Source organism: Henckelia pumila, chromosome 3 (assembly GCF_033568475.1).
Source record: "Henckelia pumila isolate YLH828 chromosome 3, ASM3356847v2, whole genome shotgun sequence".
NCBI classification, from domain to species: Eukaryota; Viridiplantae; Streptophyta; class Magnoliopsida; order Lamiales; family Gesneriaceae; genus Henckelia; species Henckelia pumila.
In genome coordinates, this window is record NC_133122.1 from 59,618,959 (window position 1) to 59,635,260 (window position 16,302).

At 34.3% G+C, this 16,302-nt stretch overlaps 2 protein-coding genes across 2 annotated transcripts; one reads left to right on the forward strand and one right to left on the reverse strand.

The window, feature by feature from the left end:
- The first annotated feature begins 4,192 nt into the window (after window positions 1–4,192).
- On the forward strand, window positions 4,193–13,744 carry LOC140887146 (sister-chromatid cohesion protein 3). Its single transcript, XM_073294211.1, has 22 exons — window positions 4,193–4,422; window positions 4,517–4,709; window positions 5,345–5,457; window positions 5,532–5,624; window positions 5,903–6,063; window positions 6,148–6,384; window positions 6,491–6,635; window positions 6,731–6,909; window positions 7,020–7,165; window positions 7,244–7,371; window positions 8,099–8,272; window positions 8,418–8,579; window positions 8,650–8,850; window positions 8,923–9,060; window positions 9,152–9,355; window positions 9,479–9,623; window positions 10,966–11,072; window positions 11,356–11,490; window positions 11,708–11,973; window positions 12,584–12,708; window positions 13,127–13,432; window positions 13,544–13,744. The coding sequence occupies exons 1-22, from the start codon at window positions 4,378–4,380 to the stop codon at window positions 13,555–13,557; spliced, it is 3,417 nt and encodes a 1,138-aa protein (XP_073150312.1). The 5' UTR covers window positions 4,193–4,377; the 3' UTR covers window positions 13,558–13,744.
- Window positions 13,745–13,954: 210 nt separating this feature from the next.
- Window positions 13,955–15,798, reverse strand: LOC140891724 (protein SLOW WALKER 1). The gene has a single exon (XM_073300340.1). The coding sequence runs from the start codon at window positions 15,769–15,771 to the stop codon at window positions 14,179–14,181; it is 1,593 nt and encodes a 530-aa protein (XP_073156441.1). The 5' UTR covers window positions 15,772–15,798; the 3' UTR covers window positions 13,955–14,178.
- Window positions 15,799–16,302: the final 504 nt, after the last annotated feature.

Here is a 16,302-nt window from a genome sequence, read left to right on the forward strand (position 1 = left end):
GTAACAGAGGTTCGGTACCAAACGAGAGTGGTAACCTTCCTCCTGTATTTTCCTTTCTAGAACCAAAATTATGTTCTAGATTTATAATTTTAGTTTGAAGATCCTTTAGAGTTACAAGATTTTCTTCATGTTTTTTAAGGTTTTCTCCAATCTGCCGAGGTATTTTATACAGCTGATTACTGTAATATTGTACCGTCTTTTGAATTTTTCTAAGATCTCCGGAGAGTTTAGAGGAATCTGGTGTGATTTCTAGAAATTGAGAATTAGAAATCATATTTCTTAATCTCTTCAGAGAGTATAAAAGACTCAAGTCTCTTTAAGTTCTGTTGTAAATAATCTATTTTAAATAGATTCACTTGTTTATGAGATTTTATATAAATGAAATCCTTCTGGTTCAAACTCTCGTTTGAATCCATGGTTTGTTGAAAATCTCTTCCTCAACAAAGAAAAATATGATTTAATGAATAATATAAAGTCAGAATAAAATTACCTAGGCTCTGATACCATTTTCTGAGTTTTCTGAGCCCAGAGGAAATATTAATTATAATTGTTAGAATAAGGGTATTATAGACAATTTTTAGTTTGAGGGACATATTAAGAAAACTATTTGTTAAATAAGGGACATAATTAGGAACGAATAAAGTGTTAGTATATTTTTTGGAAAGTTAGGAAACTTTAAGGACGTATTTGAGTTTTATCCCGTATTATTACCTATTTATTGTTCTAATTTTAAATTAATTTGATGGAATAAATTTTTACAATTTTATCCCTCAATCTATTTGACCCTGGAAATTTGAAATTAATCGATAACTTTAAAAATGAATAAATAATTATTCAAATATTATTCCTCTAACAAAACCGTATATAGACCTAAACAAAGTAATGTTCGTGACAAGGCATGCTCCATATATTTTATTATAGGACCTACGACAGATATGTATCTATGATAAAATATATGTATATGTGTGTGTGTATATATATATATATATATAGATTCCATTAATTCAAATCCACTTATAATACATCTAAAAAGAAGTGAAGATTAGTGGGAGTGAGTTTTTATCTACATACATCAAAGCAAAAAAGCAACTTTACAAAAGAACAAAAAACTTTCAATCAAACAAAATAATATCAACACACAAAAAAAAATTTATATCATATTTAAATATCTATTAATAGAAAAAAATATTTTAGCATATTAATTAATAAATGTATTTATGTTGTTAAATGCGACATAATTCAAGGATAAATATATCATTATTCATTAGCAAGGATGGTAGGAGACCGTTGGAGCTGCTTTGTCGCCACAAAATTTGTTACCTCCAACATGGGTCTGCCTTTTCATTGTCAACGGAGAATAAACAAAAGGGATTTCTATTTGTTTATTGCTCCAGTATCTTCAAAATCGATCATTCTTCTTTTATTATTAAGTCATAAATTATTTATTAATTTTTTTTAGACTTTCGAAACCGTAATAATGGGACTATCTAATAAATAACTTACATGTAATTACAGGCGAAATGATAATATAAACTTTGAGGAAATATCACGTCTAAAACTTGTTTAAGAATCCAAGACTCTTACTCTCAAAAAATAAATAAAATTCAAGACTCATTCAAAGCATTGTGCAAGTTCCAGCTCGTACAAGACAATAAAGATATGACCCTTTTTTTTTCTTTTTTTTTTTTTTGTTCTTTTTATCAAAAGTTATTGTGAAACATCGAAAATATATTGTTGATCTTATGAAAATTAAACAAGAGGTCTTTGAGGAATTGACTTTTTATAAGATTTTCATGATTTAACTTTGTTAAGGTGACTTTTTGAACACATGTGTGTTCATATTTCGGTTAAAAAACTACTTTTTTAATGATATCATGTCAAATGTACGTGAAAATGATATTTTTTAATCTATAACAATTTTCAAATCTTACATTAATATATCTACCAGGATTTAAATCCACACAACAATATTGAGCAAGGCATCAAGAAATCTTGATCGAAAATTCTTTGGTTTATTGTAGAAGAAATCTCAAGTCAATGTTGATTTTCTCATTAGCTTTTTTTAACCACAACACGAGTGCGTGGTGGAAAATTTGTGTCATTAAAGGGCATGCAATTTTTATATATTTATAAAATAATAAAAATAAATGGTCACGAGGCTTGATTTATTGTAATTAAAGATATGAAATATATGTTTTCAATATTTCGTATGAACTTTTAAGACAATAAAATCATTTAAAATAAATAATAAAAAGATAAATAACGATATTATAATTATTTTTTCTTCGTGAAATTAATTTTCACATCCAAAATTTTAAATTATTTTAGTTTGATGTACGTAGGCAAATACATATATATAATATGATTACTTAATAGATTCGATTATAGCTCGAGATATTGAGATTTTTCTTGCATGGTTTATTATATTTTGCAAACTCATGATTGCTTGATTTTCAAAGAGCTTGTCATAATGTGTACGAGATACTTTTTAGGATCAAAGTTTTTGTCCATATACGTGTTTAGTTGAATATTCCGGTTTCGTCACTTAATCTTTCTATGTGTGTTTTTGTTGAATATCTCGATTTCGTCGCTGAATTTTACTATGTTCTAGTAACTCTTTGTTGATAGCTTATTGATATTTGATTGCATTGATCGGATTTACCCGATGCGGTTAGTGTTTGTATAATTTGCCTACGTCCGGTGTATTTTGTATTTTAAAACTTTAATCAATGAAATTTATATTTACTAAAAAACGTATACGCCCATAGTTATTCATTAACAAACAACTTCGGAGTCTCAGATACATCCCGACGAAAATCTTTGAATTTTCAAGTTAGCAATCACCCAATAAAATTCTGCCTATAAAACAAGAGAGTTTTAGATTATAAAAATGAAAACTTACCTTCCAAATTATAGAAAAATAATTATCTATTGGTTAATGAAAGATCTCGTGGGCTTTATGATAATTTTTTAATGTGTTCGAACCTTATCGGACTTGATTTATTTAATATTTCTGATTCTAATTATAATGTTGAACCTTTATGGCTTTATTTGATTTTTTATTTTATTTTTGAGAGTATATTTATTTGATTAATAATTGTATGTTTCGGTCCAATTTTAGCGGGTTAACGCGATGGGATGTATTATATTTTTAAATAACGGGAAAATTAAAATTTTGTTCCTATAATTTATATGTTATTTTTATTATCGGTAATAGATTTAGTCGATTTATAGTATTAATTCAATAGTTTGCAATTTTTTTTAAAAAATTTGTAGTCACGTTTCACTAGATTGATGCCACATATGCAATATTCGTTGTTATGTGGCATTTGACGTATTAATATCTTTCAATATCGTGTTATCATTTCGACCAAAAATGATTATAATAAAAAAAAATGTGCAATTTATTGTCGTAAATAGATCGAAATACAAAACGTCAACAACATATATAGCAAATTACAAAAATGTAATTTTAAATATTCGACACAATACTAAAATTATCAAGTACTAAATTTGTTTGGTTAAACAAGTCAATAGGTTAATTTTTTTATTTTTTTTAAAAGCATTTTTCTTAAAATTACAATGTTTGTTTATAAAAGTTTTTTTAAAAACACTTGAAAAGTTTTTTTAGCTATAATTTATTTTGACTTTTCAGCTTTCGTCTATGCTATATTAAAAAATCTCAACATTTAATCAAACAAAAAATCGCTTTTGTATTTTTTTTTAAAAAATAAAACAATTGAAAAAGTTATTTGTTTAAATATTTTTTTAAGTTACCACGTCTATATCTGAGCTGACTCTCAAAATTATTAACCTAATTGCTACCAACCTTATAAAAACCAATCAAAACACACATCTTATCGAAACAAATACTGATGTTAATGTTGCCTATAAAATTGATGCGATATTTTAAATCCCAGTGTCAAGATCATCATCCACAAGCTACACAATTTTAACGTATCTTCCACACTTCTTTATCATTTATGGAAATTTAAATATGTCAAATTCTTATAAAACAAAGTGACTGAACAACCATATTTGATGATAAAAGCTAAAGATTGAATTCAAAACATAAAAAAAAAAAAAAAAATTTAATTCAACAAAAAAAAATATACAAGACTAAAATTAACAATTTTCATTTTCAAAAAATTAATTCTTTTTTTAAAACATCACTAGTAAATTAATAGGCGAGTCCGCCCCCCTTATGACTTCCCGCTCCACTGTCATTTTGCTTCAACTTCTGCAGCACAATTTTCCTTTGGCGGGAAGATCAGTTCCCTTCTCCAGAGCAAGGGATTCGCGAATACGAGAACGAGCTCCATCTACTATTACCGTCCACTAAATCAAGTGATTTTTGTCGCCGCCGCTAGATATTTCATGGAAGAAGAACCAGTAGCGCCGGAAACTGTGGCTCGTCGTTCGGTTAGTAGATTAACCATCAATAAGGACCATGTTTCTGCTCAATTATGCTGTAGAACTATTAATTTTGGTTTTCGTGATGTATGTGTTCGAGTAGAAAAGGGCTAGGGCTCCGGTTAGGTCCACCGATTTCACGCGCATGGACAAAATTGATGTCGGGTTGGAGGAGGAGAAGGAAGAGTCTTCGGATGATTTCCAAGAACCTCGCCGAAAATATAGGCGTAATAAGGCCACTGAAGATGCTTCGACCTCGGCTGCTGTGGCTCGCAAAACCGACATGAGTTTAATTGGTAATCTGAACTTCCATTTAGGTTTTTTAGATCATATTGATTTAGGTTTTTTTTAGAAGTAGCGTTTTTGGATTCCCACAGCATTACCTACATTGCTGGAGTTAACTGAAAAGTGAAAAGATACCCAAACTCGAACTGAAGCATTTGAATCTCAATTTTAAACCTTCAATCTCTGAAACCAAACGACACCTGATATTTATTGAATTGCTGGGGGCAGTCGTGACTGTGTGTGCGATTTTCTTTCCCGCCTCGTGGAGCCGGACCAATATTTAGGATTTAATCTGGGCTTATTTTAGTTATATATTTAGTGGCATTTCATTTATTATTCGTCTATGGCAATTTTTTTTCATAATGTTAGTTTTATTTTTTTTCTCACTCGAGGTGGAAAGCAGTTGGCCATAGTGGGGAATGTTGAGTTATGTATTAGAATAGGTGAATTGTTCAGAGAGCTCGCTGTAGTTATAACTGTTAGGTCATGTTGCTTTTCATTTTTAATTCGGTCTAATCTCATTTGAAGTGGTCTCTACGGGTATGTTGACTCTTGCCTTTTTCCTCTTCTTGTTTATTCCCTGACATGCATGCATATTAGTAGGCATACCACTTGCTTGCCTTGACAAAAGGTAAATGTGTTGCAGAAGTTATCAAAAGTGACGGGAAAGGAATTCCTGACGTGGTCAAACGATGGGTTGAACTGTATGAGAGAAACCAAAAATCTGCAACAGCCGAGCTATTAACTTTACTTTTCGAGGTCGTCATATATTGTGAATGATCATATTATTTTTTTCATAGTTCACTGCGTAATACTGCCATCATCACTTATAGGCATGCGGAGCAAAGTATCATCTTCATGAAGAGGATCTAGACGAGACTGATGTTGATGATGTTGTTGTTGCTCTCGTTAATATGGCCAGAAGAGTATCCTCTGCCTTTTTCTTTATTTTTAAAATTTAAAGTTGTCTTCTGTAGTACATTTTGTTTCCCTGGTATTAATTTGTACATCATCGGATGTCAATGGGATTTATTTTCTAATCTATGAAGAATAATATTATCTTAACATTGAATTATTTGGTTGTTTAAATTCAATTCGCCTCTCCCATTTCACAAAAAATGCAATCTGTTTCCCTGGAGAGCAGTAAAAATAAATACAAAGAAGCAAAGAGACACTAGATTTTCCTTAATTTACCGGAACATAGGGTGAAATTGAAGATTATCAAAGTTCAAAACGGGATTTCAAGAATTTCAAAGACAATCTTGTCTATTTTTGGGACAATGTGGTAAGTGAATGCCAAAATGGACCTCTGTTTGATCAGTCACTCTTTGACAAGTGCTTGGACTACATTATTGCATTGTCATGGTAACAACTTCGAAGCTATTACTATGCAATTTCAATCTAAGCCGACGGCGGCATTATGCTTACACTTGTCTTGGTGTGTGTCAGCACTCCTCCTAGAGTATATCGTCAGCTTGCCTCATTGATGGGCCTTCAGCTAGTATCATCCTTCATCAATGTTGCTAAAATGCTTGGTGCACAGAGAGAAACCACTCAGAGACAGTTGAATGCGGAAAAGAAGAAAAAGGTTGAAGGACCTCGAGTAGAATCACTCAGTATACGGCTATCCACAACGCATGATAAGATAACCATCTTGGAAGAGATGATGCGGAAAATTTTTACTGGGTATGATTATTAGCCCAAGTGGATTTGATAAGGTGTTTTTTGTTACTTCTATTATGCTTGGGAATTCATATTCTCTTTATTTATACTAGAAACTTATTTCTTGAAGGTTATTTGTGCATCGTTATCGAGACATTGATCCAGACATCCGGATGTCATGCATAGAGTCACTTGGGGTGTGGGTACTTTCATATCCCTCATTGTTCTTGCAGGATTTGTATTTGAAATATCTTGGATGGACATTAAACGACAAAGTAAGTCATAAATGGTGAATGTAAATTATTGCAAGGGTGACAAGCTTTTATTTCCATTGTTATTGAACATTTTTCTTTCTATCATAATTTGAAAGAGTGCTGGTGTGAGAAAGGCCTCTGTTCTGGCATTGCAAAATCTTTATGAGGTGGATGATAATGTGCCATCACTTAACCTTTTCACGGAGAGATTTTACAAACGGATGCTTGAACTTGCCGACGATATTGATATTTCTGTGTCAGTATGTGCAATAGGGCTTGTAAAACAACTGTTGAGGTATGTTGGTAATGACTAATCCTGCCAATCAATTGCGGTTTTGAATTGTTTTCCATTCATGGTGATTGGGCATAGAATTATTTTGACAAGTGTGTTTGGGTATATTTCAGACATCAACTTGTGCCTGACGAAGAATTAGGTTCCTTGTATGATTTATTGATTGACGATCCACCTGAAGTTAGGCATGCCATTGGAGCACTGGTTTATGATCATTTGATTGCTCAGAAATTTAATGATTCACAACCTCACTCAGCAGGTTTCTTTCACCTGTTTTTTAATACTTTTCTTTTCTTTTCCGGCATTTTTTTAACTAAGTCAGATGTTTCTTTTGCAGCCAGTGATAATGATTCTTCAGAGATTCATATCAATAGAATGTTACAGATACTAAAAGAATTTTCAGCGGACCCTGTTTTGAGTTCATATGTCATCGATGACGTGTGGGATTACATGGGGGCCATGAAAGTATGTTACATACATTACTGGAAATCGTCTCTACTGTAATTTTGTGCTAATTTTGTGCTTTCAAGTTCAGTTTCTATTGATGTTGAGTTGTAGTTGAACATGCAGAAGGTGCATGGTCAAGTCCAAGATTAATAAGGTTCACCGGTCACCACTTCAACTCCTAACCAAATTTGAATAGAAGGAAAGAAAGTAAGAAAAGCAGAAGATAAGTATATGAGTCAGGACCTTTTATAGCTAATCACAATTTTCTTCCCACGAAATAATATCGCCATTGAACCCAAATAGATTTAGGTGTATTAACCAATGATCTATGACTGTAAAGAGTCTTTTAGCTACATGTTTTATTGACTGTTCACAGTTGACACAATCAATAGTTTTAATGCTCCTTGTGAATTTTTAAGTTTTGATATTCGGTTTGAGCCTTGAGGTTGTTATTTCTTGATTTCCTCTGGGACCTCGATGTGTTATTATATACCACCTTTATTTTCATTCCTCACTCCATTTTTCGATCTAACACATAGATATATGTGCATCCACATGATACTATCGAACCTCAATAATCTGGATATTAAGTGATATATATATATATATATATATATATATATATATATATTTTCCTTTTTCAAAATTTGAATCTCTCCTCAGCAAATTTTAGACATGTTGGTGCTGATTTTTAATCTGGTCAGACATGGCTTTGTTTTCGCTGATTGAATTGGTTTACTTTCAGGATTGGAAGTGCATCATTCATATGCTTCTGGAGGACAGCCCCTCAGCTGAGCTTGATGATGCAGATGCTACGAATTTAATTAGGCTTCTGTTTGCGTCCATCAAAAAGGCTGTTGGAGAAAGGATTGTTCCTGCGACTGATAATAGAAACCCGCATCTGACTAAAGCTCAAAAGGTTTGTGAGATTTCAGTTGTATCCTCTTCTTGTCACTTGGACTTTTCATTTTGCGTTAATTGCCTATGTTTTCCCCTTGTTTTGTATTGTTCTTTCTTTATCATACTAGAATTATGTTTCAAGTTTTTGTCAAAAATAATTTCAGGAAATGTTTGAAAACAATAAACGTGACATAACTGTTGCCATGATGAAGACCTATCCTCAACTCCTACGCAAATTTTTGTCTGACAAGGACAAAGTGGCACCTCTTGTTGAAATTATCGTTCACATGAATCTTGAGCTTTATTCACTAAAGAGACAAGAACAGGTATGTTTATAAATCCTTGGCTATGTGCAACTTACCAAGCACTATAAGTAAATGTTCTTTCTCTTTTCAGAATTTTAAGGCTACTCTTCAACTTATGAGAGAGGCCTTTTTTAAGCATGGTGATAAGGATGCTCTGAGGTCATGTGTTAAAGCAGTTAAGTTCTGTGCCACCGAGAGCCAAGGAGAGTTGCAAGATTTTGGTCAGAATCAGGTCAAGGAGCTAGAGGACGAGATAATGGTGAAATTAAAATCTGCGTTGAAAGATGTTGTGGTATGGGCTGTTCTACTAATCATCTCTATATTATTTGTGAAGTTTTGAGAGTTGAAAAGTTTTTCTCCGCAGAATGGTGGTGACGAATACTCTCTGCTAGTAAATCTGAAAAGGCTGTATGAAATTCAGTTATCTCGTAAGGTTCCTCTTGAAACCTTGTATAAAGATCTGGTGCATGTTCTTCAAAGTTTCAGAAACATAGACGAGGAGGTTTGTGCTGTCTATGTCATCTATGTGATCTTTATACAAAACTGATGTCTCTTTTGCGCTCGCCGATAATCAGATGCTTGTGGTAACTCAGGTTATTGCCTTCCTGCTTCTCAATATGTTTCTGCATGTTTCCTGGTGCCTCCAATCTGTTGTGTCCAGTGAAACAGTGTCGGAGACATTTGTATCTTCTCTTTTATGGAAACGAAATGCCTTGTTGGAACAACTTGAATACTTTCTTCAAACTCCCATTAAAATAAATGGTGATGGAGGATCTGGAAATCTGCTAGCATATAGAGTAAGCCCTTTTTGTGGTGATTACATGTTCATGTATTTGTTTTTATTTCTGCATTCCTTCTATACATTCTAAGCTATGTTTCATCTGAAATAAAGAGTAACAACTTTGTTCCATAATCTACAGGTCTGTGCCATCGTTTCTGATATTTGGTGTTTGTTCAAAAAGACTAAATTTGATTTGACTAAGCTAGATATATTAGGGTACTGCCCGGACAAGACAATCATTGAGAAATACTGGAAAATGTGTGAGCAACTGCTCAATATGTCAGGTAACAAGATAAGTACATTTGTTGATAGATGGAGCTTTACTTTTTTGGCATGTTTATAATCTTGCAATTAATTGCAAAAGATTGTATGGTCATGGGAGTTTTGTGACACAAACCACAAGGTTTAGTTCAGGTCCCATGTTTATGCGTGTTATTTTTCTCTTTTTCAGTTTCTGTAAAATTTGGTTGAAACATTGTGTGACTTTGCAATTTCATGTACGATTAAACGATCTGTTTGCATGGCCTGTTTGATGATCAATTCTTGTTGCACTTCCCAAAATTTGATGTTTATTTTAATACTGCCTTTTGCTCGACTTATTGTACTCGCTCTTATTGTTTTCCATCTTTCCCCAAAATGGGCATTTCTGTTGCAGAAAGAACATCATGCATAAAATAGAATGAGATAATTCACTGGAATAGCATCACACGGAAACATAGAGAGAAAATAGAAGGCATTTGATACTTAATTTCTGCAAATAAAGTAATTATGCTTTGGATTTCAGACATGTCTATTTTGTTGACTTTAAAGGCCAAAGCAAACTGTAGCATGACAAGAACAATTGAGGATACTTATGTGGTACTTTTTGATAATATTAGATAATATATACAGTTCACCTTTTACTTTCAAGTTTTCATATGCTATAAATCGAGTGAGTTCCTATATGTCCACTGATTTCTATCTCCAATCAACACCCAACTTCACAAACTAAGCAATTGCAACATTAAGTTTGTAAGGTTCTGAACTGCTTTCAAAATTCTCATCCCATTGAATGATTTTTCCCCCCGCAACTTCTCATCAGATAAATAAAACGAAACCTGGTATATGAGAGACTATTTTCTTGTGTATGTTACTGCAGGTAGGAAGTGATGTTTCGTTGTCAGTATTCATGCAATATTTATGGGCCTTGTTATGTGTCTGGAATGTGATTTTAGCATTATATTCCAATTATCATGCCTTTTTTTTTTTAAGAGAGAGGAACTTTGCATGGTGGAAAAGGTTTTCTTGTTCAACTTTAAAGTCTTGAGTTCAAAAAATAGCAGATGCTCTCGTGGGCCAGACTGCATATGTTTCTCTTCTAGGTCCCCTTGATTTCAAGGGCTTTGTGCCCTGAACTTGATTATGTGCATACACTGGTTGTTTCCACATGGGAAAATGCTATCTTCTTCCCTCTTTTTTTTCTTTTTCTTTTTTCGTGTTTTGACAAATACTACTTTCTTTAACGGTATGTATTGTGTCTGATCATTATGAATTTTCTTTCTCCCTTTCAGACTGAAATGTACCTTTAAAGTAGTTTGTGTTTGTTTAATATCTGTTCATGTGACGTGCTCATTTCATGCACTGCAGCTGACGCAGAGGATGAAAATGGCAACAAAGAATATATTGAGGAGACCAATAGAGATGCTGTCATGTTTGCTCTAGCCAAATTAGTGGCGACAGATTCAGTTCCTAAGGTAGCTATACTAGTTTATACTTTATCCCCCCTGAAGGAGGAGAATAGGACAGTTAATTGATCCGTATTAAAATCCGTTAGGATTCCACAAATTGATCTGCATCGAGGTCATTTTAGGTTTCCATTATTTTTTTCTGGGTGCAAAGGCTTGACATATATGCTTGTCGTTAGGGAAATATTATAGGTAATATCATAATTTGAACACCATCTTAAATTGTGTTTCCTTTTTGTTTTCCCTTGTGATCAAGGAGTTAGACATTTTATATGATTGCCTTCTAATTCAGGAACATCTTGCACCAGAGATAATTTCTCATCTGGAGACTTATGGCTCTAGTGTTACTGAAATTGTAAAGCATCTACTTACTGCTTTGAAGAAAAAAGGAGATATTTCAAGTCTTCTTCTGGAAGCACTGAAAAAGGTAATACTAAGTTAAAGGGCTCGCTACTTTATCACTGCTTTTTTTTTTTTTTTTTTTGTATGAACCCTTCCAATTTTATTATATCTTCTTGGTTAAGAATTTTGTTCATTTTACAAGTGCAGTATGTAGTTGATGAGGAAACAAACTCCTGTAGTTTCTAATTGTCATTTACCATTTTAATGTTATACAATACTTATTTTGTATTATTGTTGGCTAGGCACACCAAAGGTATCTCTTAGTAGTTTCCTCTGGCAATGATAAATCATTGTCGAGCAAGTCATTGCAGGAATGTAAAGATTTGGCTTCTCGGCTATCTGGGTCATATGTTGGCGCTGCTCGAAATAAGTACAAATCTGAAATTATGAATATCGTCAAAGAGGGTATCAATTATGCATTCTTGCATGCCCCAAGGCAGTTGTCTTTCCTGGATGGGGTGCTGCTGCAGTTTATATCGAAGCTTCCTGCGCCTGATATACTTGACGTGTAAGAGCTCTATCTTTTGTGTACACATCTAGCAAACATAAGATGGCTGGCTAAATATTCTGTTTGTTCCAATTCCTGGTTTCTGGGGTACATAAAAACATCATGTTTGTGGAGTGTGGTTTATGTGATCTTGAGTTTGTTAAGCCACCCGAAAAACACGGTGCTCATGTAATCTGAGTGACGTGAAATGCATCTATCTGATATAATGTGATTGTACTCTGATGCTTCTTAATAGGCATCAAGAGTGGTGAATAATGTAACCAAAGAGTTGTACTTGCTTGCCATTTATTAGTCATTCATTTGTCAAAGCTAACTCTTATCTGCTTCTATGTCTTATGAACTATTTGTGTTTACTTAAATATAAATCTGGGTCCAAGTCCCCAAATAAATAGAAACAGCAAGTTATTGTAGGTTCTATGAGAACCTTGTCACTTTCTAAATATATGAAATGTGCTCGAGGTGTATTTAGAGATATCCGTAATTCCACAAACCAATTTCGTCTGGATTGTTGACCTGTCTCACTTATCAAAGCAAATACCAGCCGAGGTAATGATTGCAAATATTCCTAATGCTATCAAGTTAATGCTCTTATGTTTTTTCTTATTATTAGAATAAGAGGAGTAGAAAGAAGAACTGAAAATGTGAACAAGGATGAAGATCCTAGTGGGTGGCGCCCCTATTTCACCTTTCTAGACAACCTTCGTGAGAAATATGCGAAAAATGAAGGCGTAAAAGGTATCACTAGGCCTTCGCTTTGATGCATCTTATTCCCTCTCCATCTTTTATTTTTCCTGTATTCTTTCTTTTTTAATGTGCTGTTGTGCATTATCTGATTCATATGCAATTTACATCTTTAATTTAAGGAGGCTGTTTAATTTGTTTTTTTTGTTTTTTTTTTTTTTTTTTGCATTCGAGATTTGAGTATTACGATGGATTTGGGGTTCTAAATTTTTGGGCTTTTATTTACCGCTCACATTTGATGGAAGATTTACTCCACTAAAATATTCATGTTTTGACACCTCATGTTCCTGTGTCAATAGGTTGTAACCTGTCCCCTTATTTGTGCACCTCACAAGTGCTTCCATTTGAGGTTTTCAGAACCCTTCACTCCTACAAGTCACAACTTGATTCAAAGTTCTCTTTCATGTTGTAGATGCTAAAGAAGGGACATCTGTGAGACGTCGAGGCCGCCCTCGTAAGAATCAGAATCTACAAGGCAAAAGGCTATTTGATGAGCAAAGTTCTAGTGGAGGGGAGGATTCAATCAGTGGATCCGATCAGGATGCTGGGGTTGAAGAAAAACAAGACGAAGATGAAGAGGAAGCGCCTTTGATCCATTCACTTAGAGCATCGTCCAAGCTCAGATCTTTGATGTTATCAAAGGATGACAAGAGGGACCGGACAAAAACAGTTGATTCTGGTCAAGCCACAGAAGATTTGGCGACCCCAAAAACTTCAGGTACCTTCACACGCACACTTTAGATGACATCATATTATATTTATATACTGATTGATATGAACACAAAAAAGCTGCGATATCGCATTCTGAGGCAACACTTTTTGTGTGTAGGAGCTTCCAGTTAGCAACATTTAACTGGACTTGAGACCAAGAACATGGATGGAAGACCACATAATGAAACTACTTGTAAATTATGAATTGTAGCCGCTTGTGTTAGATTCCCCTATGTATGTGTGTTAGTTTACATTGTACAATTTGGGATTTAATTGACACATTTGGCATAAAGAATTATCCGATCTCCTGCTTACTCGATCCACGTACCCTTTTGGGTTTTCTCATTTTTTATACGCATTACGTACATAAAAATTTTCTTTAAAAGTAGATGAATGGAATGACATATTTTCTATTGATGTGGAATTTAGAAAAATAATGAAAAATAGTTTGAAATAGCAGGATTCAACTGGATTAGAGGCAAGGCGGGGCATTGTACGATGATCTCAAGAATTAAATACCATTTCTCGGTCGTACTTCATTTATGACACGACAATAATAAGTAATATGGTCGTGAAAAGTGATACGAAATTCAACTAACAATGCTTGTAAATTGTAAATAATAATCTAACACAAGGAAATACAATATGTGAATAATAATCTTGTTCAATGTCCTTCCAACAAACAGGCGGATGAGAGATTTTAGCTTGAATAATACGTTAATCCAACAAACAAAAATCAAGAGCTTCTCCTCTTCATCTTTTAGCAGCAATCTTCAGCATAGGAGAAATTATACCCTGTATTTCAAGCAAAGATTGCTGTATTTTCAACTCCTCTTCAACATCTCTTTTCAGATTTCTAATATGAATCCTCAGTTGCTCCGAAGATCTTATATCTTCATCCCGCAATTCAACAACCTTATTCGCCAACCTCATCAGCAACCCTCCATGCCTTGGCATTGTTGAGTACTTCTGTAGAAAACCCAGTAACAGGCCAAGTTCATCAATGTCCAGATTCGACACACATTTCAGCAACTTCTTTCGTGCTATCAGTTCCTCCATAACAGCCACAATATTCTCTGGATTCTTCCCATTCAAAGCCGCGACTAATGCCTCCTTATGCCTGAACTTCTTCAATAATTTATCATGCTCTGCTACCTTCACTTTCTTGGGCCTTTTGATCAAGTGATCCTCTTCAGAAGGCTTCTCACTTTGCCCTCGATGAAAATACCTAAAATAAGAAGGCCTTAGGATTCTTCTGTTCTGCCCATCATCTGCAGCTTCCGACCCCAATAGATCTCCTGAATTTTTGCTCTCACCTTTCCCTTTACGTCTGCCAACATACATAATGCCATTGGATGTTCCAATCACTCGAGTGGAGCAATCGGGCGAAAACCCCACTGACAAAAGAGGGTTTGGGAATCTCATGGAATGAACAATCTTGAACTTTGCATAATCGAAAACCTTCATGTACCCATCCAAAGATACACTCAGAATCCTAGATTGTTCAGCATCTTCTACACTTTCTTTTGCGATCTTACCTAAACAAATCGATGTTACGGTCTTATTATGGCTCTCCATAGAATACAAGAGCTTCCCACCTCCAATCACATCCCATATTTTCACAAAATTGCCTCCTGCAGTTGCAACCAATCCTCCTGATGGTAAGTAAATCACACTCTCTACAGGCTTTTCATGATTCAAGTCCATGACAGAACCAGAACCAGTGTTGGACACTCTCACATCCCAAATCCTAACCCTGTGATCATAAGATCCCGAAACAAACATATCATCACTCACCGGTGAAGCATCCCCGCATCGCACATAATCCTTGTGCCCCAAAAGATCAAAAACACACTTCTCACTCGTCACATCCCAATACTTAACAACAGAATCGTCCCCACCAGAGAACAGGTGAAACTTATCAGCAGCGCGTGGGTAACAGACGACGCGAGCTGCGGCGGAATGACCCTTTAGAAGGCGGAGTTGGTTCCGAGACTTTGCATCGAACACGTGGACCGCACCTGTTAAATCTCCTGCCGCAACGAGTTTCCCATCACAGCGGAAAGACACGGAAGCGGCGACGTCCGAGAAGGACGAGATGTTGGGCTTGGGCTCGAGAGTTTGGCCGGAAAATACGGTTACGGAGGCGGAATGCGTGGCGGCGAAATCATGAGGCGCAACTGGGGAAAACGAAATCGAAGTGATGGGGTAAATTAGGGATTTGGATGGAGTAGTTGAGATATCTTTAGGGATTTTGAAGGATCTCCAGTACTTGGATTCAGGGGTCGGCGTGTTTTTGCTGGAAGTTGGCCGGAGCTTTGGTTTTACGGGAAATGATTCCGCCATTGGAGAGGCACAGGGTTTAGGGTTTTAGGGTTGAGACCTGTAAGAAGAAGAAATGGAACTAGTATTTATATTTAATTTCTCAAACAAAAATATTTATTTATATTTAAGGAATTCCTTAATTTATTTATAGGACTAAAAGGGCAATAATTCGACTAAAACAGTAAAACCTCACACTAAAAAAATAATAAAAAATAAAAACTGAATTATTGTTGTATACATGAAGGATCATATGATGTCTCTACATTTTTTTTCAAAAAAAAAGTATGCTTTTTTTTTTCTCCTTAAAGTCATAAAATTTGATAACTTATTATAAATCAAACTAAATGTTTTGAAATAATAGATTTTGTTGTCGAAAAAATTTAAATAATGACCATCAATTGCTATAGAAAATCATAGTAAATTATTTTTCATTATGAAATGACTCGAGAATTTGTAAAAACGAGATCATTATCAATTTTTTTTAAATCATCATTATTAACTTTCTGGTTTCTACGATACCTAAACTATATAGATAATTAAAAATTTACATAC

Coding starts and splice junctions, on each gene's coding strand:
- LOC140887146 (XM_073294211.1), top strand. CDS start 4,378: ATGGAAGAAGAACCAGTAGCGCCGGAAACTGTGGCTCGTCGTTCG. Junction 7,166..7,243: donor TTCACAACCTCACTCAGCAG/GTTTCTTTCACC, acceptor TTTCTTTTGCAG/CCAGTGATAATGATTCTTCA. Junction 9,061..9,151: donor TCAGAAACATAGACGAGGAG/GTTTGTGCTGTC, acceptor GTGGTAACTCAG/GTTATTGCCTTCCTGCTTCT.
- LOC140891724 (XM_073300340.1), bottom strand. CDS start 15,771: ATGGCGGAATCATTTCCCGTAAAACCAAAGCTCCGGCCAACTTCCAGC.